This window comes from Oncorhynchus masou, chromosome 3, assembly GCF_036934945.1.
Source record: "Oncorhynchus masou masou isolate Uvic2021 chromosome 3, UVic_Omas_1.1, whole genome shotgun sequence".
NCBI lineage: Eukaryota > Metazoa > Chordata > Actinopteri > Salmoniformes > Salmonidae > Oncorhynchus > Oncorhynchus masou.
This window is the reverse complement of record NC_088214.1, coordinates 44,694,108-44,722,001: the sequence shown is the minus strand read 5'-3', so window position 1 is coordinate 44,722,001 and position 27,894 is coordinate 44,694,108. Positions and strand designations below refer to the sequence as shown.

The 27,894-nt window shown below is 41.3% G+C and overlaps 1 protein-coding gene across 1 annotated transcript in view; it reads left to right on the top strand.

Moving 5' to 3' along the window:
• The window catches only part of puf60a (poly-U binding splicing factor a), a 68,476-nt gene that overhangs the window by 25,807 nt on the left and 14,775 nt on the right, over positions 1-27,894 (top strand). Inside the window, exons 4-9 of the mRNA XM_064942525.1 lie at positions 2,449-2,499; positions 2,797-2,958; positions 9,410-9,502; positions 9,590-9,803; positions 18,380-18,570; positions 20,099-20,204. Of these exons, the coding sequence (XP_064798597.1) occupies positions 2,449-2,499; positions 2,797-2,958; positions 9,410-9,502; positions 9,590-9,803; positions 18,380-18,570; positions 20,099-20,204 (817 nt within the window). The remainder of the gene's footprint in view (positions 1-2,448; positions 2,500-2,796; positions 2,959-9,409; positions 9,503-9,589; positions 9,804-18,379; positions 18,571-20,098; positions 20,205-27,894) is intronic.

Genomic DNA, 27,894 nt, shown 5'->3' with positions numbered 1-27,894 from the left:
TCAACCTCTCCCTGTCCGAGTCTGTAATACCAACATGTTTTAAGCAGACCACCATAGTGCCTTTTCCCAAGAACACTAAGGTCACCTGCCTAAATTACTACCGACCCATAGCACTCACGTTTGTAGCTATAAAGTGCTTGAAAGGCTGGTCATGGCTCACATCAACACCCATGTCCCAGAAATGCCTTTTTCTCACCTGGACAAAAGGAACACCTATGTGAGAATGCTATTCGTTGACAACAGCTCAACTTTCAACACCATAATTCCCTCAAAGCTTATCACTAAGCTAAGGACTCTTGAGACTAAACACCTCCCTCTGCAACTGGATCCTGGGCCGCCCCCAGGTGGTAATGGTAGGAAACAACACATCCACAATGCTGGTCCTCAACACGGCAGGGGTGCATGCTTAGTCACCCTGTACTCCCTGTTCACTCATGACTGCATGGCCAGGTGGCATGACTCCAACACCATCATTACTTTTGCCGACGACACAACAGTGGTAGGCCTGATCACGACAACAATGAGACAGCCTATAGGGAGGAGATCAGAGACTTGGCTATGTTGTGCCAGGATAACAACCTCTCCCTCAACATGATCAAGACAAAGGAGATTCATGTGGACTACAGGAAAAGGAGGACCGAGCATACCCCCATTCTCATCGACGGGGCTGTAGTGGAGCAGGTTGAGAGTTTCAAGTTCCTTGGTGTCCACATCACCAACAAACTATCATGGTCCAAACACACCAAGACAGTCATGAATAGGGCACGACAAGCTTCCTACCATCCAGGATCTCTATACCAGGTGGTGTCAAAGGAAGGCCCTAAAAATTGTCAAAGACTCCAGCCACCCTAGTCATAGACAGTTCTCTCTGCTACTGCACGGCAAGCGCTACCGCAGTGCCACGTCTAGTTCCAAAAGTCTTCTAAACAGCTTTTACCCCAAGCAATAAGACTCATGAACAGCTAATCAAATAGCTACCCAGACAATTTACATTGTCCCTCCCCCTGCTCTTATGCTGCTGCTACTCTCTGTTTATTATCTATGCATAGTCACTAACTCTACCTACATGTACTTATTGCCTCAATTACCTCGACTAATCTGTGCCCGCGCACTTTGACTCTGTACCGGTTCTCCCTGTACATTTAGCCTCACTACTGTTATTTACTTTTAAATGGATTTCTGATTGAAATAATATTACTACATAGATTATACACATAATGTTAGCTAGCAAGCCAGCAAGCTAGCGTTTGATGGCTCACTAACAGTACACTTTAACTTGCAATAAAAATACTTTCTGACTAAATTAGAAACTTATATCTGAAAATGTAGCTAGCTTGACTCTTAACGTATACATGGATTAACACTTCCCAGCAGACTGGAAACATTGAACTCTGTTTTGTTTGTGGCTACATCTTGTTTTTGGCCAGCGTTGTGTCAAGGAATTCTCTCCTATTCACACTGACCGTGGCGTGTGCAGAGAGAAGCACATCACTTTTCCAACTGATTTGTCGATAGCGGCTGCTAAATTCAGGGAATCAATGTTGTTGAGAAAAGTAGCAAAACTTTTGTAGTTCTCAATGGCTAACGTGATATCTTTCAGAAAGTCAGGGTACAAGGACTGTCAACACTGAACAGTTCATGTTATAGACAGAAGCATGCTACATGGCAGACCAATCCAAACTCGTCCCCTGGCATGACCAGCCCACCCATTATCTCAGCCAATCATGGCTAGTGGGAAGGTTCCTGACTTATTCTGTGGCTAAGCCAATTATGCTCGTAATTTAAAAATTGTATTCATATATATGGATGGAGTACACGTGTGTTATTAAGGTATATGAAAGTTCACATGTTCCAGAAGGAATTTCTGCCATTAAACACATTTTGATAAGAAATAAATGTTTACGTTCGATGGCTGCTCCTGGGAAGTAGTGACGTGCGACATACATCTACTTTCCTGAAATGAGTATTGATGCCCACCCACTGGGGGGCAAGAGAAGTTAACATTCAATTCTCTGGACATTCCTGCAGTCAGCATGCCAATTGCACGCTCCCTCAAAACCGGAGACATCTGTGGTATTGTGTTGTGTGACAAAACTGCACTTTTTAGGGTGGCCTTTTATTGTCCCCACCACAAGGTATACCTGTGTAATGATCATGCTATTTAATCAGCTTCTTGATATGCCACAGCTCTCAGGTGGATGGATTTTCTTGGCAAAGGAGAAATGTAAACAAATTTGTGCCATTTTTTTTAAATAATATTTTTGTGCGTATTGAGCATTTCTGGGATCTTTTATTTCAGCTCATGAAACATGGGACCAACACTGTACATGTTGTGTTTATTTTTGTTCGGTATAGTATAAAACATGACTCAATTACTTTCAATGCTGCTTTTTAGAATACTTTTTGATTGATGGTCATTTATCCTTAAATGTATACTTTTTCTCTTAGATGGCATCGCTGACAATGGGCTTTGGCGATCCCCTCTCACCTTTACAATCGGTAAGCTGTTATATAATTTATTATGTGAAAAACTCCATGTTATTTTTATCATAACATGTATGTCTTGTTGTTAAACCAAAGTGTCAAAATAGAGAATCTTTGCATGATTTTCTCTGTATTTTTTTATTCAATTACACAATCAATGGAGTGAAGTCCATGCAATATGGAATGTCAATAACTGAAGGAAGCAATTCCACCGATCTCCAATTCTGTGTGTCTTCGGTCAGTGTTTGTGTTTGTAATATACAGTGGAACAGCAAGTCAGTGCTATATTCAAGCAGTTTCCTCCTATTGTAGGTAGCGGCTCAGAGACAGCGAGCATTAGCCATCATGTGCCGAGTGTACGTGGGCTCCATTTACTACGAGCTGGGAGAGGACACGGTCCGGCAGGCCTTTGCCCCGTTCGGCCCCATCAAGAGCATCGACATGTCCTGGGACTCTGTTACAATGAAACACAAGGTGAGATTTCACAACTGAACATTACAACATCCCAGACTTGTTTTCCTCAGCTGATCTCAGCTGTTGAATGAGGGATTCCTTTACTGTATGTTCTTTGTATCTACCCACAATGTTGTAAGGATATTTATTATTATTGCATTTGTGTATCATTTAAACTATAGCCCGACCAATATCATTGTCTTCCGTCAGGTGGTGCCACTCCTGTGCAACGCTCGTCCCTCAACCGACCTGTCTTGTAGGTCGTGGAATAAAAATTGTTATATTTTAAGCATCCTCCACAGAAAATGAAAACATAGTTCCTAATTTCTGGAATTACTGAGGTCTCGCATGAATCTCTGACACAGGCAGAATTAGCTTAATCATTTTACACACATTTTGACAGTGATTCAAAGATTTGCAATTGTTAGAAAATGTATTCAAAGCGGCTCTATCTCCTGCACAAATTATGCATATCGTTCGCCACTGACTTGATCAGCTGATTGAACTTGTAATAGCAGCTAGCTTGCTGAAATACTAGGTAAGCAAGCTTGTCTCTAAATGTTTAAACCTGTTGAAAGCTACTTTTGCAGCTTGTTGATGTATAGTGCTGTGAAAAAGTATTTGCCCCCTTCTAATTTTCTCTACTTTTGCATATTTACTGAATGCTATAAGATCTTCAACCAAAACATAATATTAAATAAAGGGAACCTGAGTGAACAAATAACACAACCGTTACATATTTATTACTTATTTAATTTATTTCATAAACAAAGGTATGCAACACCCAATGCCCCTGTGTTGAAAAAGTAATTGCCCCCTTCCACTCAATAACTGGTTGTGCCATCTTGAGCTGCAATGACTCCAACCACACGCTTCATGTAGTTGTTTAACAGTCTCACGTATCTGTGGAGGAATTTTGGCCCACTCATCCATGCAGAACTGCTTTAACTCAGCGACATTTGTGTTTTCAAGCATGAACTGCTCATTTCAAGTCCTGCCACAACATCTTAATTGGGATTAGGTCTGGACTTTGACAAAACTTCAAATTTGTTGCTTTATCCATTTTCATGTAGACTTTTTTTAGATGGCCTCCATTATGTTTTGTGAAAACCAAACACTGCATTCCACATTAAGAACCTCCTACCAACAGTCAAGCATGGTGGTGGTAGTGTGATGCATTGCTGCCTCAGGACCTGGGCCACTTGCCTTAATAGAAGGAACCATGAATTCTGCTTTTTATCAGAGAATTCTACAGGAGAATGTCAGGCCGTCTGTCTGAGGTTGCAGTCATTGCAGCTAAAGGTGGCACCACCAGTTATTGAGTGTAAGGGGGCAATAACTTTTTCACACAGGGGAATTGGGTGTTGCATACCTTTGATAATTAAATAAATCAAATTAGTATACTTTATATATATATATATTTGTAAACTCAGCTTCCCTTTATCTAATATTAGGTTTTGGTTGAGTATCTGATAACATTCAGTATGAAAAAATAGAGAAAATCAATAAGGGGGCAAATACTTATTCACTGCACTGTATTTGTAGACTGCTGCACCAAACCGGTAGCCTGGCTGACGCACAGACCACGTGACACAGCAAGAGGAGCTGTGCCCCGATGGTCTGGACACCCTTTCCTTATTAATCCATATTCCACTCTCAAAAAGTGCATGCATTTATTGGGGGGTTGAGACCTCTCACTGTTTTGATTGGATTTTGTAGTCGTTGTAATTGAAGGGGTTGCCGTTTGGGCGCTGTGTGTGACTGCATGTGCAGGGCCCTATAAAATCTTTGTGTTTTCCCAAATTCGGTTTTCCCCGGTTTTAGTTTTCCTGGTCTGGGATTTCTTAAATCTTTTTTATTTTGTGACTCAAAATTACAACTGCATGAGTCCATAACAATGCATAAATCACAAAAAAAAGAATCATTTGTAATTCCCCTTTAATTGTGCATTTTAACAAGAGGAATGTTTGGCTAACGATGTTTCTGTACTGCACATGTGATGGCATAGTTTGCAAAAGAAATGCCCACCCGATTGATACAAATAATCATGATCTCATTCTGCCCGGTAGGCCTACTTTGCAGTTAACATTTAATTCAGAAGGTTTTGTTGAAGGCCCTGCTCTCTACCCACAAGACGTTTGTCATTAGCATTGCTAACTGGCTACACAAAGTGAGAGACTAAGAGACAAAGTGAGCACTACACAAACAGGGGAATTAACATGGCATTGCTTCTTCAGAACATTGTAGGAAATGTCAATCCTTGATACATTTTTGTTCATGTCTTGAGAGAAAATCATGCAAATCAATAAGTTTTATACAATTTATTGATCTTCTACTAACGTCAACCCATTTTAAAATATTGTTTAATTCCATTTGAACATCTGGACCGTGATTCTGTCCGCGTTCTCCGCATGGTGGATTTAATAGGGCCCTACATGTGGGTTTTTGAGTGAGACACAGAGGAGAACTAACCAGTAAAAGCACTTCATTATCGACTCATCGTGCCGACGAGCATCAAAATGGCCTCCCAGACTCTGAAGCCAGGAGGACCAGGCTACCAAAAAGGAATTGTTTTCAGAAATTGGCTCGTAACGTTGGATCAGACTGAGCAGTGTAGCCAATCGCTACTTTGTAATGTTGGGTTGAATGCAAGAGCGGTAGCAGCAGCATCTGATGACACTTGTGGCAGAACAGCAAGTGCTTCATGAAAATTCATAATATTGGAAGTACAAGAGTAGAGCTATGTATATTCTTTAAAATCACTAAACAACAGTATTTTTTTACATGATGCATAACCACAGATCTACACCTCATGCTACAACTACACATGAACATGTCAGGTTTCTTTTTGTTTGGTTGTAAAACTGATTCACCAGAAGCTCAGATTAGAAAATACAGTAGAATAAGGGAGTGGATGTTGACTGATATTATTAGCTGATATATAGGTAACAGGCCAATATCCATATATTGGTTGGGCTCTAATTTGACCATATTAATGGGCAATTCCACCACTTTTCAACCTCATTCATCATCTTCAGCACCACACTAGTCTTATGTGAAAACAGCGCTGTGATTAATCAGTGATTAAAAAGGTACGGTCCTAAAACATGATTCTCTGTGACATCACAGTTCATCATAACAGAATAGAAATTAGGCTGTAAATGTTGTAAATGTTTATTGTAATTTGAACTATCGTGGGGTTAGGGTGAGGGTTAGACTCGTCTCACGTGACTCGAGTCGTGTGATTATACATGGCTTATTGATACAACTGTTTCCTACTATAGGTAGTTGGCTGCCTACTGATGACAACATTGTAACTCTCCAATCTGAATAGTTGGCAACGATGTTTCGTTTCCAAGTGCTACTGAATAACCTCAACTGATGTGCACCAATTGCTCACGATACACATCATTACTCTAGTCCATCAATCCATTTCAAATCGTTATACTATACATGATGCATATGTTGATCTTGCCTAGGGTAGCAGCAGAACTGCTAGGACCGGGCCTGACTAACACAATAATTTGCCTCTAATTTACTTTCGTTTGTGGCCAACCTTGGCCTGCTCAAAGTGAGCTGCTCTTGTTGGGAAGTCAAAGCTTTTGAACTCCTTGGAGCAGCTTGATGCACACCATCCTCGTTAATTTGTCTTCAAGAAGGATGTGATCTTCCGGCCATATTTACTGTTTTGGAGAAAGAATCACCTCTCACAGACACACTAGAAACAAGGATAATGAACACGATTTTCGCCGATTTTGAGTCGGGGTACACTTACTCTAGCTGAAGTCCCTTATGTTTTGCGTGAAAGACACACACACCGCACTAATTTCCAAGCAGCTTGGGGGTTTATTAGCCTATGAAGTGTATTTGCCTTTGAAGTTGGAGCACATCGACTGGTATTTCCATCAATGAATAAAAAGCATTATTTTGGGTAACACTTTACCTGACACCGTGTCATAACCATGTCATAACAGTTGACATAACTTGTCATAACCTGACATTGCCATAACACTGTCACGACCCACTTGTTGTGGTTGCGTTATTTTATGGCTGGTTATGACACCTACATAAGAGTTTCAATATACACATTTATTCAAATTAGTTTTTTCCCTACCAAGAAGTTTCCTTTTGTTTGAAAGTTTCATTCTTTAGTTGTTTTTTTCCCATCATATTTTAAATAACATGTAGATAAAGCATTTTATGACACTGTCATGACTCATTATGACCATACTGTGTCACTTTACTTGGAATAAGAAAATACACTTTATGACACTAACAAAAAGCATTATTACCATCATCATAGGCTATGGTGTAATGTAATGCCTTGCCTCGTGTGGTAGGTTTTGACACTTATTTAGGTGTCATAACAGCCATAAAATAATGCAATATTATGTCACAACAGGTCTAAATATATCATGACAGTGTTATGATTATATTATAACAGGTTTTGACAAGTTATGTCAGCTGTTATTACTGTGTCGTAATGTGTTATGACGTTGGGTGTCAAGTATTACTTTACTGGTATTTTGCAAATGTATATTTATTGTCTTTATTTTTTTTATCTGAACTTACCGTCTAACGGAAACCCTTGAGGGAGGATATTTTCTGTCTCCCCACGTCACCGCGAATCTCAGTGTTTGAAAATCATTGTTTTTAAAATGGTTTAACTTTTGATGATGTCATTGGGTAGAACCTTTTAACTTTAGAAATTTGTTAGACAAAACTTGAAATGCGCTGTTTTCACATACACTGAGTGTACAAAACATTAGGACCACCTTCCTAATATTGAGTTGCATACCCTTTTGCCCTCAGCAGAGCCTCAATTCGTCAGGGTATGGACTCCACAAGGTTTCAAGCGTTCCACAGGGATGCTGGCCCACATTGATGCCGATGCTTCCCACAGTTGTGTCAAGTTGGCTGGATGTCCTTTGAGTGGTGGACCATTCCTGCTACACACAGGGAACTGTTGAGCATGAAAAACCTAGCAGTGTTGCAGTTCTTGACACACAAACTGGTGCGCCTGGAGGTGACTACCATATTTTGTCTTGCCCATTCACCCTCTGAATGGCACACATACACAGTCCAAGTCTCAAGGCTTAAAAATCCTTTAACCTGTCTCCTCCCCTTCATCTACACGTATCGAATTGGATTTAACAAGTGACATCAATAAGCTTAGTGACATCATAGCTTTCATCTGATCATTCTCTCAATAACAGTTGCTTTGTACACTCAGTGTATGTAGACACTGGTATTGTGCTGGAGATAATGAAAATTTGGTTGAAAAGCGGTGGAATTCCCCTTTAAGTTGTTGGTTCAGTGTGTTACAGTCATCAATATTTTTGCAACTATCCTGCCCTGCAATATAATATAAAGCAATCTCTTGTAATTAGGAGTAAGTTATTAACCATGAGTATTGATGGTAGTTGCAGCTACCATACCTCTTAAAATGCAACCGCTGTGTCAGATTTCAAAAAAACTTTATGGAAAAAGCATAATCTGAGAACGGTGCTGAGAGCCCAATCCAGCCAGAGAAATATCCGGCATGTTAGAGTCAACAGAAGTTAGAAATAACTTACCTTTGATGATATTCATCAGAAGGCACTCCTAGGAATCTCAGTACCCAGTAAGACAATAAATGACTGATTTGTTCCATAAAGTCCATCATTTATGTCCAAATAGCCACTTGTTGTTAGCGTGTTCAGCCCAGTAATCCATCTTTATGAGGCGCGAGCTCTTCGTCCAGACTAAAACTCAAAAAGTTCCATTATAGGTCGTAGAAACAAGTCACACGATGTATGGAACCAATCTTTAGGATGTTTTTAACATAAATCATCAATATGGTTCCAACCGGAGAGTATCATTGTCTGAAGTAAAGCACTGGAACGAGACCTAACTCTGTTGGGAGCACGTGTCACGAGCCTGAGACACTCTGCCAGACCCATGACTCATTCAGCTCCCATTCCCCCCTTCTTCATAGCAGAAGCCTGAAACAAGTTTCTAAAGGCGGTTGACATCTAGTGGAAGCCTTAGGAAGTGCAACTTGACCCCATAGACACTGTGTATTCGGTAGGCCAAGCTTTGAAAAACTACAAACCTCATATTTCCCACTTCCTGGTTGGATTTTTCTCAGGTTTTCGCCTGCCATATGAGTGCTGTTATACTCACAGACATCATTCAAACAGTTTTAGAAACTTGTTTTCTATCCAATACTAATACTACTATGCATATATTAGCATCTGGGACAGGCTAGAAGGCATTTCACTCTGGGCAAGCTATTCATCCAAAAGTAAAATGCTGCCCCTATCCCAAAAAGGTTAAAATAAATAAACCCTCACAAATGTATTTTAATTTTAGTCCTAGCTGAAGTTTCTTCAGAGCGTATAGCCATTGTTTCCAAAACAGGTAAATCCCCTTTGCAAAGACCAGTCTCCCTGCTTCAGGTTGAAGCCTGACTTTTTTGTTGTTCCCTCAGGGTTTTGCGTTTGTGGAGTATGAGGTGCCTGAGGCAGCCCAGCTATCCCTTGAGCAGATGAACTCCGTTATGCTGGGAGGGAGAAACATTAAGGTGAGCTCTGCTGTCAATTTTTAAAGAGTAACTTGATTTTTTTGCTCAATGCCATGACTACACTATTTTAACGCATCACACTTTAAGGTGGGACGACCGAGCAACATCGGACAGGCTCAGCCGATCATTGACCAGCTGGCAGAAGAGGCACGCGCCTTCAACCGAATCTACGTGGCGTCTGTGCACCCCGACCTCTCGGACGAGGACATCAAGAGTGTGTTTGAGGCGTTCGGCCGGATCAAGTCATGCACTCTAGCGAGAGACCCCACTACAGGGAAACACAAGAGCTTCGGCTTTATTGGTGAGGAAAACATCTCCAGACTGCGACGTTAAATTGGTTGCAAACTAACCCCCTTGAAACTAATAAAATAATGCAGTTAAATCAACAAAGATATATATATTTTTTGGTTTAGTATTATTTCAGTGCGTTTGGAAAGTATTCAGGTCCTCTGATCTTTTCCACATTTTGTTACGTTACAGCTTTATTTGGAAGTGGATTAAATAGTTTTTTTCCGCTCATCAATCTACACACAATTCCCCATAATGCTAAAGCAAAAACAGGTTTTTAGAACATTTTTGTAAATGTATTTAAAAAAAATAATAATAATAATTTGATAAAACATTTAAATAAGTATTCAGACCCTTTCTTTACTCAGTACTTTGAAGTACCACTGGCAGCGATTACAGCCTCAAGTCTTCTTGGGTATGACGCTACAAGCTTGGCACACCTGTATTTGGGGAGTTTCACCCATTCTTCTTTACAGATCCTCTCAAGTTCTGTCATGTTGGATGGGGAGCATTACTGCACCGCTATTTTCAGGTCTCTCCAGAGATGTTTGATCGGGTTCAAGTCCGGGCTCTGGCAGGGCCACCCAAGGACATTGAGAGACTTATCCCGAAGCCACCCGTGCGTTGTCCTGGCTGGCTGTGTGCTTAGGGTCGTTGTCCTGTTGGAAGGTTAACCTTTGCCCCAGTCTGAGGTTCTGAGCACCCTGGAGCAGGTTTTCATCAAGGATCTCTCAAATTAAATCCAAATCAAATGTTATTGGTCACATACACATGGTTAGCAGATGGTAATAGCGAAATGCTTGAGCTTCTAGTGCAATTATATCTAACAAGTAATCTAACAATTCCACAACAACAACATTATACCCACAAATGTATTGGGATGGTATAAGAATATGTACATATTATTATAATAATACATATTATGTACATAATATGTACATATAAGAATATGTACATATAAATAGATGGATGAGCGATGGCCGAGCAGCATAGGCAAGATGCTATAAAATACACTATATACATTTAAGATGAGTAATGTAAGATATGTAGACATTATTAAAGTGGCATTATTAAAGTGGCCAATGATTTGAGTCTATGTAGGCAGCAGCCTCTCTGTGTTAGTGATGGCTGTATGGCCTTGAGATAGAAGCTGTTTTTCAGTCTCTCGGTCCCAGCTTTGATGCACCTGTACTGACCTCGCATTCTGGATGATAGCGGGGTGAACAGGCAGTGGCTCGGGAGGTTGTTGTCCTTTATGATCTTTTTGGCATTCCTGTGACATCGGGTGTCTTTTGGAGTCTAGGAGTGTAGGTAGTTTGCACCCGGTGATGCGTTGTGCAGACCGCACCACACTCTGGAGAGCTTTGCGGTTGATGGGCGGTGGCAGTTGCCGTACCAGGCGGTGATTGAGCCTGTCAGGATGCTCTCAATTGAGCGTCTGTAAAAGTTTGTGAAGGTTTTTGGTGACAGGCCAAATTTCTTCAGCCTCCTGAGGTTGAAGAGGCGCTGTTGCGCATTCTTCACGCCTCTGTCTGTGTGAGTGGATCATTCCAGTTTGTCTGTGATGTGTACGCCAAGGGACTTAAAACATTCCACCTTCTCCACTACTGTCCCGTCGATGTGGATAGGGGGGTGCTACCTTTGCTGTTTCCTGAAGTCCACAATCATCTCCTTTGTTTTGTTGACGTTGAGTGAGAGCTTGTTTTCCTGACACCACACTCCGAGGGCCCTCACCTCCTCCCTGTCTCATCGATGTTGGTAATCAAGCCCACTACTGTTGTGTCGTCTGCAAACTTGATGATTGAGTTGGAGACGTGCATGGCCACGTAGTCCTGGGTGAACAGAGAGTACAGGAGGTGGCTGAGCACACACCCTTGTGAGGACCCAGTGTTGAGGGTCAGTGAAGTGGAGGTGTTATTTCCTACCTACACCACCTGGGGGCGGCCTGTCAGAAAGACCAGGATGCAAGACGTCGGTGTACGTGATGTTGCTGGTTTTCTTTTTGCAGTGTGTAATTGCCTGTAAACCCTGCCACATACGTCTCGTGTCTGAGCCGTTGAATTGCGACTCTACTCTTACAGGCATTTCACTTGTTTGATTGCCTTGCCTAGGGAATAACTACAGTGGTTTCTCCTTTAAATAGTTGCAAGTTTACCCCGCAGGACAGAGAGGTACCCAGCGTCCCGGCTTCATTGCTCCAGACCACCACAAGGGGGATTTATAGCACTCATTATGCATTTGGGTCCCAAGGTTTTTATATTGCCATCATATCGAGTGGTTCCAATGACGAATTTGACGCGGGCCACCCGTTCCTGGTGACTTCAGCAAAGATGGCTGACAAAACATTACGGGGGAAGCAGATGTAAGTAGTTATAATGAGTCAAGCAAAACATTCACAATTGAGAGGAATATGTTAGTTAATATAGAGACAAACAATTGTGCATATTTTTTTGTCAAAAAGTTAATTTGCGGAAATCGCTATTTAGCAACAAAAAAAAATCAGCCATATCCAATAGGTGTATCAAACTCATTCATTGTACACTTCAACAGTGTTTACCACTCCTGCTCCTGGGACATCAATGATTACACATTGTAACTATTTAAGTAAAGGCTGATTTGTAATTCATATATACAGAATAAAAAACAGTACATCCTGCCAGCACACCCAGAAGCGTGCTGAATGATGCGTGGAAGAGGGTGGGGAATGAGATGGGAGTAACAATCCAGGCTATTTATCTTAGACCAGTGTAATAATATAATGAAACAAGTATAATCACACCTGTGAGAAGAGGGGCATTTTTCTTTCTGAACCACATTACCTTAGTTTTGGAGTTGTTCAGAACAAGGTTAAGGGCAGAGAGAGCTTGTTGGACACCAAGAATGCTTTGTTGTCGAGAGTATAACACAAAATCTGAGGAGGGGTATGTTGAGTATAAGACTGTATCATCTGCATATACAGTGGGGCAAAAAAGTATTTAGTCAGCCACCAATTGTGCAAGTTCTCCCACTTAAAAAGATGAGAGGCCTGTAATTTTCATCATAGGTACACTTCAACTATGACAGACAAAATTAGAAAAAAAATCAAGAAAATCAATTGTAGGATTTTTAATTTATTTATTTGCAAATTATGGTGGAAAATAAGTATTTGACTTGGAAAAATCCAAGTCAAATCCGGATACCGATCACTTGAGTACATTGTTGATATTGTTATCAACTAAGGAGGACAGTTTGTTTGAACTTGATCGTGGAATTGAACAGTTAACGCCATTGGACGGATTGGAGGCAGAGATTGCATGCACAGAGGATTACAAAGAGCGCATTATCATGCTGAAGAGCCGTGCACAATAAGTGATGACGAAGAAACAGGACGTCAATCCACTACCAGCACGGGTGAGTGACGCTAACTCAAACCGATCACAGAGACAATCAGTAAGGCTACCAAAGTTGTTTATTGAGAAATTCTATGGAGATGTCAGTATGTGGCAGGAGTTTTGGAGCCAGTATGAGACTGCTATTCACAACAATGATTCACTGTGTAATAAAGAGAAGTTTATCTATCTGAAAACACATCTCACTGGACCAGCTGCAAAGGCAGTAGCAGGACTGATGTTAACAGACAGTAACTATGATGATGCAATCGCTCTACTCAAGAGCAGATTTGGAAGGAAAGATCTTGTGATTAGTGCTCATATGTCAAAGCTGCTGAATCTCACACCTGTGAAGAAATCCTCTGATCTAAATGCATTGAAGCAGCTATATGATGAATGTGAAATTCAGATTAGGAGCCTGGAATCACTGGGTGTAGTGCCAGAAACCTATGGAAGCCTACTATGCCCAATCTTACTACAGATGATTCCAGAGGACAAAGCTCTTGACTATAGTCATCAGAGGGGAGTAGATGATGAATGGAAAGTGTCTGAGATTATCAGTTTCCTACAGAAAGAGGTTTAGAGCAGGGAGAGAGCGCTACAAATGACAGGCATGGACCTCTGCAAATGGATGACCAATTCTCCTGAATTGAAAACAAAATGGGAGGAGAGTACAACAACTAACCACCGGTTGACGCTAGAAACACAAGGATTAGTGCTGAAGGTTTTAGGTTTAGTATGGAGGCCGGAAACGGATGACTTTGTGTTTGACCTCAGGCCGTTACTGAACATTTTAAAGCAAAAGGAAAACACAAAGAGAAGTGTTCTGCAGTCGTCTGCACGTATCTTCGACCCTCTTGGTTTCTTAACTCCCTTCACCATCAGGATCAAGTGCATGTTCCAGGAAATGTGGGAGAGGGGACTCAGCTGGGACGAAGAATTACCACCTGATCTGACACGAGAATGGGAATAGTGGTGTTCAGAACTACCCCAGTTACACCAGCTCACCTTACCAAGGTGGTATAGAACAGACATGCGGCCACAGAATAACCCTGAAACTACACGTGTTCTGTGATGCAAGTGAAAGGGCTTACAGTGCAGTAGCTTACTTGCAAGGTGAGTCACAAGACAGGGGAACAACAAGTCAAGTCGCATCCAAGTCCAGGGTAGCCCCACTTAAGAAAATGACGCTGCCACGCCTGGAGCTCATGGGAGCTGTGATTGGAGCGAGACTATCAAACAACTTGATGACCACACTGAAAATGGAAGAAAAACAGATCAAAATGTGGACAGACTCGATGATCGTGCTGCATTGGATTTGCAGCTCAGTTCAGAAATGGAAACAGTTTGTTGTGAACAGAGTGACGGAGATCCAGTCCTTGACCAATCCAGAGTCATGGTCACATATTGAAGGGAAAACTAATCCAGCTGACCTCCCTACAAGAGGACAAACTGTTTGAAACTTGACACAGAGCAAGCTGTGGTGAAATGGACCCAGAATTCTGACATCACCCAATCAGTCCGAAGAGACTGATGATAACAAGGTTCCGGAAGAGGTGAATATAGAACTCAAGTCCAGTTGCCAGGTTACTGTACAACTCGCAGCAAACAGCACAGACAGCACTGAACCTGTGTTGGAGTTAAAAAGGTACAGCAAACTGAAAAGAGTGTTCAGAGTCACCGCCTGGATAAAGAGATTCATAGCCAATGCTCGTACAACCATAAAGATGCAAGGTGAACTGACTGCTGACGATCTGTTCGATGCAGAAAAGTACTGGATTAAGGTAACACAACAACAGAGTTTTGGACAGGAGATCAAACTACTGATGGCAGGAAAAAGCCTCAACAATGACTGTAAAATCAGAGAACTGAAACCTTTCCTGGATGAACACGAACTACTCAGTGTAGGAGGAAGACTGCAACAGTCCAACTTCACATTCAGAGAGCAGCACCCATGGGTTCTACCCAATAAGTACAGATACTCAGAAATGCTGATACAGTACCACCATGAGAAGGTGATGCATTCTGGAGCAAGAGACACTCTAGTACAAATCAGAGAGCGATACTGGATATTGAGCGCTAGGCAGCCTAGTCAAGAGCACAGTGGCAAGATGTATAGTGTGCAAGAGATTCAAGGCAAGGGCCGGACAGCAGGTCACTGCGCCTTTACCAAAAGACATAATAACTGAATCCCCACCATTCGAAGTCAACTGAATCCCCACCATTCGAAGTCACAGGTTACTTTGAAGACAGTTAATCTAAAAGTCAGAGACTGGTAGGTCAGCAGTACACATAGCTGTCCCCAACATTCTCAGCAACTCCGTGCATTGGGCTTTGTAGATAGCTAGCTACTCTTCCACTAATATTTGTGTAGCACCCACTTGGGTGATGCCACCAATGGCGCGTAGGCCCAGAGTAGAAAATCTTCACTATTTCAAGTCATTTCCATTCGGGCAGTCTTCTCACTTCAGGCTTCTCCGGTGTTGTGGCATTCAAATCAAAACAGTTCCATTCAGCTAGCTAGCTAAGCTTGACCAACTGCCAACAGTTAGCATTAGCGCTGTATTCTACACAATATTAATAGATGGGGTAGTGTGAATTGGTAAAATGTGGGTTTTGGAAGTATTTTAACTTTTAACAGTTACAATAGTGGATTAATTAAACTAACAGTTTACAGACGGCATGGCAATTAAGGTCACAGTTGTGAAAACTTAGGACACTAAAAAGGCCTTTCTACTGACTCTGGAAAAACAGCAAAAGAAAGATGCCCAGTGTCCCTGCTCATCTGCGTGAACGTGCCTTACGCATGCTGCAAGGAGGCATGAGGACTGCAGATGTGGCCAGGGCAATAAATTACAATGTCCGTACTGTGAGACGCCTAAGACAGCGCTACAGGGAGACAGGACGGACAGCTGATCGTCGTCGCAGTGACAGACCCAGTGTAACAACAGCTGCACGAACATCACACCTGCGGGACAGGTATAGGATGGCAACAACAACTGCCCGAGTTACACCAGGAATGCATCCCTCCATCGGTGCTCAGACTGTCCGCAATAGGCTGAGAGAGGCTGGACTGAGGGCTTGTAGGCCTGTTGTAAGGCAGGTCCTCACCAAACATCACCGGCAACGACATCTCCTATCGGCACAAACCCACCGTCGCTGGACCACACAGGACTGGCAGAAAGTGCTCTTCACGGACGAGTCACAGTTTTGTCTCACCAGGGGTGATGGTCGGATTCGTGTTTATCGTTGAAGGAATGTGCGTTACACCGAGGCCTGTACTCTGGAGCGGGATCGATTTGGAGGTGGAGGGTCCGTCATGGTCTGGGCCGTTGTCACATCGTCATCGGACTGAGCTTGTTGCTATTGCAGGCAATCTCAACACCGCATTACAGGGAAGACATCCTCCTCCCTCATGTGGTACCCTTCCTGCAGGCTCATCCTGACATGACCCTCCAGCATGACAATGCCACCAGCCACAATGCTCGTTCTGTGCATGATTTCCTGCAAGACAGGAATGTCAGTGTTCTTGCCATGGCCATTGAGCACGTCTGGGACCTGTTGGATCGGAGGGTGGAGGCTCATCGCCAGACCCACTGGCTCCAGGTCATCTTTAAGTCTATGCTAGGTAAAGCTCCGCCTTATCTCAGTTCACTGGTCACGATAACAACACCCACCCCTAGCACATGTTCCAGCAGAAATATCTCACTGATCATCCCCAAAGCCAACACCTCATTTGGCCGCCTTTCCTTCCAGTTCTCTGCTGCCAGTGACTGGAACGAATTGCAAAAATCGCTGAAGTTAACATCAACTATCTGAGCAGCTAACCGTTCGTTGCAGCTGTACATAGTCCATCTGTAAATAGCCCACCCAATCTATCTACCTCATCCCCATACTGTTTTTATTTAATTTACTTTTCTGCTCTTTTGCACACCGGTATCTCTACTTGCACATCATCATCTGCTCATTTATCACTCCAGTGTTAATCTGCTAAATTGTAACTATTCACTCCTATGTCCTATTATTGCCTACCTCCGCATGCCTTTTGCATACACTGTATATAGACTTTCTTTTTTCTACTGTGTCATTGACTTGTTTATTGTGTTATTGGCTTGTTTATTGTTTACTTCATGTGTAACTCTGTTGTCTGTGTCACACTGCTTTGCTTTATCATGGCCAGGTTGCAGTTGCAAATGAGAACTTGTTGTCAACTAGCCTACCTGGTTAAATAAAGGTGAAATAAAAAAGGGCTAGGGCCCCCCAGAAAATGTCTGGGAACTTGTATGTGCCTTGGTGGAAGAGTGGGGTAACATCTCACAGCAAGAACTTGCAAATCTGGTGCAGTCCATGAGGAGGAGATGCACTGCAGTCCTTAATGCAGCTGGTGGCCACACCAGATACGGACTGATACGGACCTTTTGTTCAGGGACACATTATTCCATTTCTGTTAGTCACATGTCTGTGGAACTTGTTCAGTTTATGTCTCAGTTGTTGAATCTTGTTATGTTCATACAAATATTTGCACATGTTAAGTTTGCTGAAAATAAACGCAGTTGACAGTGAGATGATGTTTATTCTTTTGCTGAGTTTAGTTAATGTTCTGTCCGGGATGGGGTGGCTATGGTGTGACCGACAGTAATACAATGTGTTGTGCATTTTGCAGAGTAGGCTACGGCACTCGTATGATTTACCATATTGGGGTTTGTTCTTTAACGAACCCCTTAATGGTGTAGGTATCATAACTTTGGGTGATAATCAGGTAATAGCAATTATGTTATAATAATATTCATGCCAGTACTATATTATGCATCTGTTAAACATGCCTCCCAAATAAGACAATCAGGTATTGAATCTAGGGCTGTGACAGTCATGGAATTCGCCGCACATTTTCTCCTCTTTTCCACCACTGACTGCATGTGCTGCTGCTGCAGTAAGGGGGGTGTTGCCTAGGCAACCAAAGACTTATTTGCTACAACACCTTTCTTGTTTTAGCAAGGAGCAACAAAGTTTCATCACCGTGTAGAGTCCATGTTACAGCAGAAACGGACTCAAACGCACAAATTCCCAACCGTCCCGTCTTCAGCCATTTTTTTTTTTTTTTTTTTTTTACAGTTATTTTATTTTCATGGCGGTATTCATCCATAACAGTTGGTTACACAGTTATATGTAATTGTTCCAGCCCTAATTGAATCTCTTTGGTTTCCCATCTGCCACCCGTTAGAGTACGACAAGGCTCAGTCCTCCCAGGATGCAGTTTCCTCCATGAATCTCTTTGACCTAGGGGGTCAATACCTGCGTGTGGGCAAAGCGGTCACCCCCCCCATGCCCCTGCTCACTCCGACCACACCTGGCGGACTCCCCCCTGCTGCAGCTGTGGCGGCTGCAGCTGCCACAGCCAAAATCACTGCCCAGGTCAGTACTGTCTGTGTCCTCGTTTTAGTAGACACTATTTTCCACTGTTGGGGTCAGTTGCAAATTGAATTTACTTTGGCTCAAGAGATTCAATTTCAATTCAAGCGCTGATATATTCTTTGAATTATGTATTGTTTCATAAAGCCAGACTCAGTAAGTCCCAATTAATATTAGCTGTCATTTGTGTATATGAAATATTAAACTGACAGGGTGACAGTTTGACCTTTTTGGAAACACACACAGACAAAACATAACTAGGGCTGTGCATTTTAGGTACTTTTTGGAAACAAACAGACAAAACATAACTAGGGCTATGCATTTTAGGTACTTTTTGGAAACAAACAGACAAAACATAACTAGGGCCGTGCATTTTAGGTATTTTTTGGAAACAAACACAGACAAAACATAACTAGGGCTGTGCATTTTAGGTACTTTTTGGAAACAAACACAGGCAAAACATAACTAGGGCCATGCATTTTAGGTACTTTTTGGAAACAAACAGACAAAACATAACTAGGGCCATGCATTTTAGGTACTTTTTTGAGGCACTTTGATTTTACTGGTATATCCAGCATTATCAACTTGTGTTGCTGCAGGTAGAAAATCAGAGGAAATTGTCTTTAATTGACACAAGCGGTATCCAATCAATCAATGTCTGGTTGTGCATGTGTGTGTTCAGTGGGGGAATTGCCTAAATCAGGGGAGGCGTAGCTCTGTGAATTGCACAAAACCTATTATTTGGCAGGGAATGCTGTTTGTAGATCAGTGACTCTGCACCTTACTTAGCTCAAGCTGATCATCTCTAATGGAGCAGTGACAAAAGCAATGGACAGAAATGACACAGTCTGTATTTATTGCTGTTTTAGTGCCTAGTAATTCCATCATACGTTTCCAAATACTGAATCCATCCATACTATTTCACTTGGTTTGCTGCAGCATGAGCAAAGGGCAAGCCTGCCGGGGTAGTTCGGCAGTGACTCTGACCCCGTTGGAGCTCATTTGAACATCCAAGTGTATGTTCATCTTATTGGCTGAGCTGGCAAATCAGCAGTTTTTTTTCTTTTTTTTCCTGCACCCAAACCAGGGCACAGAGAAACTGCTTTTTAACATCCTTAAGTTAAAAAATTGGAAAGGACATCTATTTATTACATATTGTAATACATTTTAGGTCATATTTCATTGAAATCTGGAACACTGGACAGATACTTTAAATTCGCTGCATTACCCCCTTCCTTTGTGAAAGGGTGTCCCCAGTGAGCCCCAGATCCCGACTCTTCACTTTTTTACGTGTGTCCACTTCAATATATTATATTTCAAATTTAAGTATGCACGTGAATGCGTGCATGACTGATGTGCTCCATATAAAATGCACTAATGTGCTGGAGGAGAAAATAAAAAACAATGCACACCTTGGTCTTCCAGGACAGACTATCCCGACAATTTTTTTTTTGCCTTTCTCATTTTCTGTCCTTTTCGTCACTGGCACAGTCCAGGTGGTGTACCCTCATGTCTGGCTTTGTTCTTCCAGGAGACGGTTGGGTCATCGGTGCTGGCTGGACCCGCCCTCCTCTCTCAACAGTTGGGTGGCCTGCCCCAAGCCGTCATGGCAGCCCAGGCCCCGGGTGTCATCACAGGTAAGCCAAGCACCTCAACCCCCAGCCCCACACACACACGTTTGTTTAAAGAAAAGTGTATGCACATCCAACAAGCCTCCATGGTTGCAGGCTACCAACAATTCCAATTGGGAATAAAGTATACTGTTTAAAAGCTCCTAAAAGTTTAATGGCAATGTTTCTACTACTAAGGACCTTGGCCATGCCTGTGCAGTTGGGAGGGGTTTGGAGTAGAGTCTATACAGTCAACGCCATGTATTTGGACAGTAAAGCAAAAAATATATATTTGTCTTTATACTCCAGCATTTTGGATTTGAGATCAAATGTTTGAGGCGACAGTACAGAATGTATTATTTATTTGTGGCTATTTTCATACTGTATCTGTTTTACCATTTAGAAATGAAAGCACTTTATGTATCTACTAGTGCTGAGTGATTAGCCCGAAATGTTGGTTTATTTACGGTTTTGAAATAACTTCACTTATTTGAATTCCATTTAGTTCATTTTTTTTCTGTGAGCGCAACACACCTTTTCTCCAGAGAGAAATCTAATCACAGAGTTTCTAAACCCAGAGACCCAACATCCCGATACTTCTGGGAATGCTTCGCGAAGCAGACGCGACAGACCAGACAGGGGTTTGGGGTTTGGGAAGTCAATTGGAGAAAATAAAAACTCTTTGTTGTTAAGTTTCTCAAGTTAAACGCACAACCTTGATTCGAGCCAATGTCTTAAGTAACTGAACACGCCAACCTCGTGAAAGTGATAAACTAACATGTTTTAATTTTCGTCAAGAACAAGTTTATATCGAAGGAGTGTCTTTGATTTGACGGCCTGCACATGCGCAGTTCGGCTGGAGATAACCATTAAACCCGATGACTACACATGAGCTTGTGTTTCTGCGCATGAGCTTAGCTAGCCAACGCTGCCATGACATCCCCTACAAGCGTGATCGGGGATTTCTGTTGGAGAAGCAGTTTCTAGGCATCTTCAATTTAACCTCTAGTGTCGAGCAATCCCGTATCCGGGAGCGTAATCATAGCTTTAAGCTCATTACCATAACGCAACGTTTCCTATTCATGAAAATTGCAAATGAAATGAAATAAATATATTCAAACACAAGCTTAGCCTTTTGTTAACAACACTGTCATCTCAGATTTTCAAAATATGCTTTTCAACCAAAGCTACACAAGCATTTGTGTAAGAGTATTGATAGCCTAGCATAGCATTAATCCTAGCATTCAGCAGGCAACATTTTCACAAAAACAAGAAAAGCATTCAAATAAAATCATTTACCTTTGAAGAACTTCGGATGTTTTCAATGACGAGACTCTTAGTTAGATAGCAAATGTTCATTTTTTCCAAAAATATTATTTGTGTAGATGAAATAGCTCCATTTTGTTCATCACGTTTGGCTAAGAAAAAACCCCCGAAAATTCAGTCATTACAACGCCAAACTTTTTTCCAAATTAGCTCCATAATATCGACAGAAACATGGCAAACGTTGTTTAGAATCAATCCTCAAGGTGTTTTTCACATATCTATCAGTGGTGGCAGTTGGCTTCTCATCAGAAGCAAACGGAAAAATACTGCAGCTGGAGATTACGCAATAATTGCGACGGAGGACACCAAGCGACCACCTGGTAGATGTAGTCTCTTATGGTCAATCTTCCAATGATATGCCGACAAATACGTCACAATGCTGCAGACACTTGGAGAAAACGTGGAAAACGTAAGCTGACTCCTAGCTCCTTCACAGCCATAAAAGGAGTCATTGGCATGAGGCGGTTTCAAAAAATGCGGCACTTCCTGATTGGATTTTTATCTGGGTTTTTTCTGTAACATCAGTTCTGTGGCACTCACAGACAATATTTTTGCAGTTTTGGAAACGTCGGTGTGTTTTCTTTCCAAAGCTGTCAATTATATGCAAGAGCATATAATCGAGCATCTTTTCGTGACAAAATATCTTGTTTAAAACGGGAACGTTTTTCATCCAAAAATTAAAATAGCGCCCCCTATATCCAAGATGTTAATCAAGCATGAACTGTGGTAGGTTGTAGAAAGATGTGGTTTTCAACAAGCTAATCAATATTCATCATAGTTAAGTGCGGAAAATGTGGTAATTGACTACAATGATCTACACCAACTACAATCTACACCTACAGATGCCTGTTCTCATTGGTTCTTGCCCAGGCTTGCGTGGGGGCCAGCAGACAGACATGGAGGGGAAGAGCGATAGAGAGCTGTTGCTTAGGTATCTCTAACCAAAATACATCGAATTCATTGATAGTTGTCTGTTTTGCCATGTACAAATGTGTTATTCAATGTGTTTCTATGGGATCAAGCAGTAAAGGCCAAATTCAATGTTTGCTCACATTTTTTTTTTTTTGATATACACTACCAGTCAAAAGATTGAGAACACCCTACTCATGCAAGGGATTTTCTTTATTTTTAACATTGTAGAACAATAGTGAAGACATCAAAACTAAGAAATAGCACATATGGAATCATGTAGTGTTATACAAATCAAAATATATTTTATATTGTTCAAATAGCCACCCTTAGGCTTGAAGACAGCTTTGCACACTCTTGGTATTCTCTCAACCAGCTTCACCTGGAATGCTTTTCCAACAGTCTTGAAGGAGTTCCCACATATACTGAACACTTGTTGGCTGCTTTTCCTTCACTCTGTGGTCCGACTCATCCCAAACCATCTCAATTTGGTTGAGATCGGGGGATTGTGGAGGCCAGGTCATCTGATGCAGTACTCCTTCACTCTCCTTCTTGGTCAAATAGCCCTTACACAGCCTGGAGGTGTGTTGGGTCATTGGCCTGTTGAAAAATAAATGATAGTCCCACTAAGCACAAACCAGATGGGATGGCGTGTCGCTGCAGAATGCTGTGGTATCCATGCTGGTTAAGTGTGTCTTGAATTCTAAATAAATAATCAGCAAAGTACACCCGCACCATAACACCTCCTCCTCCATGCTTTATGGTGGGAACCACACAAGCGGAGATCATCCGTTCACCCACACTGCATCTCGCAAAGACACGGCGGTTGGAACCAAAAATCTCAAATTTGGACTCTCCAGACCAAAGGACAGATTTCCACCGGTCTAATGCCCATTGCTCGTGTTTCTTGGTCCAAGAAAGTCTCTGCTTCTTATTGGTCTCCTTTAGTAGTGGTTTCTTTGTAGAAAATAGTCAAAATAAAGAAAAACCCTAGAGTGAGTAGGTGTTCTACAACTTTTGACTGGTAGTGTATGCCTCATTCAAAATCAAGTGGGTAAATGATCCATTTTATGACCATCTTAAAACAATTCCGTATGTTAGCTTAGTAGATAGTGAGCTATAAGGGCTTAGACCTACAGGGGTTAAAGTAAAGTTATGTGACTAAAGGATAGTTTATCAATAAGTGATACGCAGTAATAGGCAGTCTTTACCATCATCATTAATTAAATAATAGTCATTATCGTACCAAAAACAAATATACATATAATTCAAGTAATGTGAATAAATGAAGGTTAGGGCCTAATAAGTGATAGTAGTGGACAGTTATACCATCAATTGTTTTATTCTGTGTTGTAGCATTCAACCCACATAATGCATTTTTTATTTGTTTAATATCAAAACCGAACCGACCTTAAAAACACTAATTGCTCAGCACTAGTATCTAGTCTCTCCATTTGAAAGTATTTTGACAAATTTATATAGTTTTATAGTGTATTAAAGTAGTAAAAGATGTTGTATTTGGTCCCATTTTCCTTGCACCCAATGACTACATGTGACTACAAATTTGTTGGATGTATATGCAGTTTGTTTTGTTCGTGTTTCGGATTATATTTTACATAATAGGAACTGAATGGTGAATAATGTATTGTCATTTTGAAGTCACTTTTATTGAAAATAAAAATAGATGTTTCTGAACACTTCTATATTCATGCGGATGCTACCAAGATTATGGATAATCATAAATACAATTTTAATAATGATGAGTGAGAAAGTTAGATGCCCCTCCTATTGGTGATTTAATAATGATTTATTCATGATTTTTCTTAATCATGGCATCAGGATTAATTTCAAAGTGTTCAGAAACATTTCACTTAGAAAGAAGCTCCATTCCCCATTCAGTTCCTAATGGGCAAAGAATTTCCCAAAACACAACCAAAACTAACTGAAAATGCATCCAACAAGTTTGTGGCGACACGTGCTACGAATATGAGACCAACTTGTAAACTTTTGACTACTTTAATACACAAATGAAAATGTGTACACCTGGCTACAGATAAATGAAGTGCATTCATTTCTAAATGGTAATGTATGTCTGAAAATACCCTCAAATAAAAGTTGACATTCTGTACTGTCGTCTCATATGATACATTTGATCTCAAATCCAAAATGCTGGAGAATAGAGCCAAATGAAAGTTGCAATATGCAGAAATAGCTCTGCCTTTTCCTGTTTGCAAAATTCAAATAGTTTTCCTAGTTTCAGTTTATGTGGCAAAACAAGCAGTCATTGTGGAGAGAATCATTTTACTGGCCATGAAGAAGTTCTGTGGGGGTTCATTTGGGATTTAGCAAAAGATTAAAGGGGATGTGGAAAGAGGAACTCTTACTTCCTGGTAACCTCACCGATTTGAAAGGACATCATGGGGGGTGGTAGAGGAATCTGATCGCTGCTGTAAACAGCCTGATTCTGTTTTACTGCTGTTATCACTCTGGCCTTTCTTCAACAGATGTGTGTTTGGAATATGCCAGAAAATGGCTGCTCCAAATAGAAACAGTGGCTGGGTTTATGTCAAAAACCCTGTGGCCAAATATAGTGCTTTGAATATGCCTGTCTGTCCTATGATTGGTTAAAGGTGATTCAATCACTGCCGATTTAGTTATGTCACAACAGACAATGGCTCAAACCGTTTCAATGAGGACGAATGCCAGGCTAATATGTGAAGTGAAATAGAATGATGAACGCAGCTATCAGGCTTGTTCCACCAGGCTAGCTTTTGTGGACTGAGTTGAAATGGGAAGATGGAAGATTGGACAGTAAGAAATTGAGTTGAGCAGGTGCTGGTCATGGCAGCTTTCACACTCAGCCTTTTGTTTGGCCTTGATTCAGAAAGAAAATACGTGTTACTTTTAAACACCCTCTGCACCACCATTGAACAATGTGCCTCTCATTGGCTGGTGAGGGAAATGTGTGCATTTATTAGCATGCCTTTCACTGCATGGGCTATCCAGAGTGAGACAGTGAGTTGGTGTGTATGAAAAGAGGCCAGATGCCCAGGTAAGTGCAGAATTGGACAGTTGTAGGGTCATTGGGAATGAATTGGATAAATCCAGGTACTGGCAACAGACAAGCTTATGCAACATATATTATAAGATTTATGTTAGCTGTGTTATGTGGTCATTTAGTGGCCATTTCCCAAAACAACGCTGTAAACGCGCAATTTTGTAGCAGTCTTTTTAAGTCAAATAGAGGGGCTGTTCAGTTGACATTTTTGGGACCAAATTACAATGAGAAGTAACATGCAGTAATGTGTTTTGCCTATATTAACAACTACAGGTTATTGACAAACTCTTATTAACCATTCTCCCAAAATGACTATCAATTGGCAATGCCTTTCACTTTGTTTTGAGTTCAGTAAGTAGAGAGAGACAGTTCTGTGTAGAGTAGGGGTGTCAAACATATGGCCCTCACGCCAGATCTGGCCAGTGAGGGGGTCCAATCCAGCCCGTGGGTTGGTTTGAAAAAAAAATAGAAAAATATATATTTCAAGGGGGGCACGAACTCAATATGCTTTAAAATGACTAGAAACAAACCAAAACTTTGTAGACATAATGGACCCATATTCATAGTTTCTTGACTGTCCAGCTCGCTAGAAGTGTCAGGGAGCATAGAACATTTTTAAAATGATGGATAGGGGACCATTTTTTTGTTAACTTTGTTGGCAAGGAAGTATAACCAATTTTCAGTGCAGCCCTCCGGACCTCGTTGAAGAACGAATGCGGCAGCCAGGGTAAAATGAGTGTGACACCGCTGGTGTAGCGTTACACTTAGTGATCTGTTAACACCCTATAATGTTATATGGTGGAACCAAAACGAGATGAGGAATTAAACCGGTGCATATAGATATTTTTTTGTCTGAAGTGGAATTGCCTCTGTACTTTTTTCAGGCTGCTGTTGTCTCCTACAGTGTGTTAGTTGTACATAGCCTGTCGGAGGACCACTCCACTAATAGATTCTCTTTTATTGTCTCTTCTCTCCTTGTCTCTCTCTTTTTTCTCTCTCCTTTCTTCCCCTCCCTCTCTTGACTCCACAATCGCACCGACAGTGGCCACTTAATCCCTCCCCTTTGCTGCACACTGACCAACCAAGTGTGAAGAGGACTGTTTCTAGCCCCTCCCCTCATAAACATAGCCCCTCATTCCTATTGGCCAGTGAGTCTCAGATCCTGTGTGTTTTGTGGAGTTTACTTTTGGTATGCATCAACATGACCATTAAGAAGCTACAACCAGGGTGGTTAGAGGGTGGGGGGGGATTCATTTGAATACATTCATTTTATTGTAAGGAGTGTTTAGTTTGCATCCCATGCCCTTCCTCCCTTTCCCCTTTAAAGGGGCAGTCTGCAGTTGCTACATCCATTTTTGGATTGTGGATTAATGATGTACCCATTGATTCTTGAAGAATATACATTGCATTAAGAAAGTATTCACACCCCTTGACTTTTACCAGATTTTACTGTTTTACAGCCTGAATTTAAAATTGGTTACATTTTGTTTTTTTAGTCACTGCCCTACACACAATACCCCATAATGTCAAAGTGGAATTATGTTATTCATTATTATTTTTTACAAATTATTAAAAAGGAAAAGTTGAAATGTCAAGAGTCAATAAGTATTCAAACCCTTTGTTATGGCAAGCCTAAATAAGTTCAGGAGTAATGTCTGTACCCCACACATAGTGTATCAATACAACCAGTCACTACAAAGATACAGGTGTCCTTTCTAACTCAGTTGCCGGAATGGAAGGAAATCGCTCAGGGATTCACCATGTGGCCAATGTTGACTTTAAAACAGTTACAGAGTTTAATGGCTGTGATAACTGAGGATGGGATCAACTTTGTAGTTACTCCATAATACGATCCTAAATGACAGAGGAAAAGGACGCCTTTACAGAATATACAAAAATATTTTTTTAATGCATTCTATTTGTAACAAGGCACTAAAATAATACTGCAACGAAACCTGGCAAAGCAATTCACATTGCTTTGTACAAAGTGTTATGTTTGGGGCAAATCCGGTACAACACATTGCTGAGTACCACTCTCCATATTTTCACACATAGTAGTGGCTGCTTCATGTTATGGGTATACTTGTAATCGTTAAGAACTGGGGAGTCTTTCAGTATAAAAAAAGATACGGAATGGAGCGAAGCATAGGCAAAATCCTAGAGGAAAACCTGGTTCAGTCAGTTTTCCACCAGACACCGAGATATGCATTCACCTTTCAGCATGAAAATAACCTAACCAAGAAGACAGTGAATGTTCCTTCTTGGCCGAGTTCCAGTTTTGACTTAAATCTATATGAACAAATCTATGGCAAGGCCTGAAAATGGTTGTCTAGCAGTGATCAACAACCAATTTGATTGAAGGTTTTGAAAAGAATAATGGGCAAATGCTACACAATCTAGGTGTGCAAAGCTCTTAGAAACTTA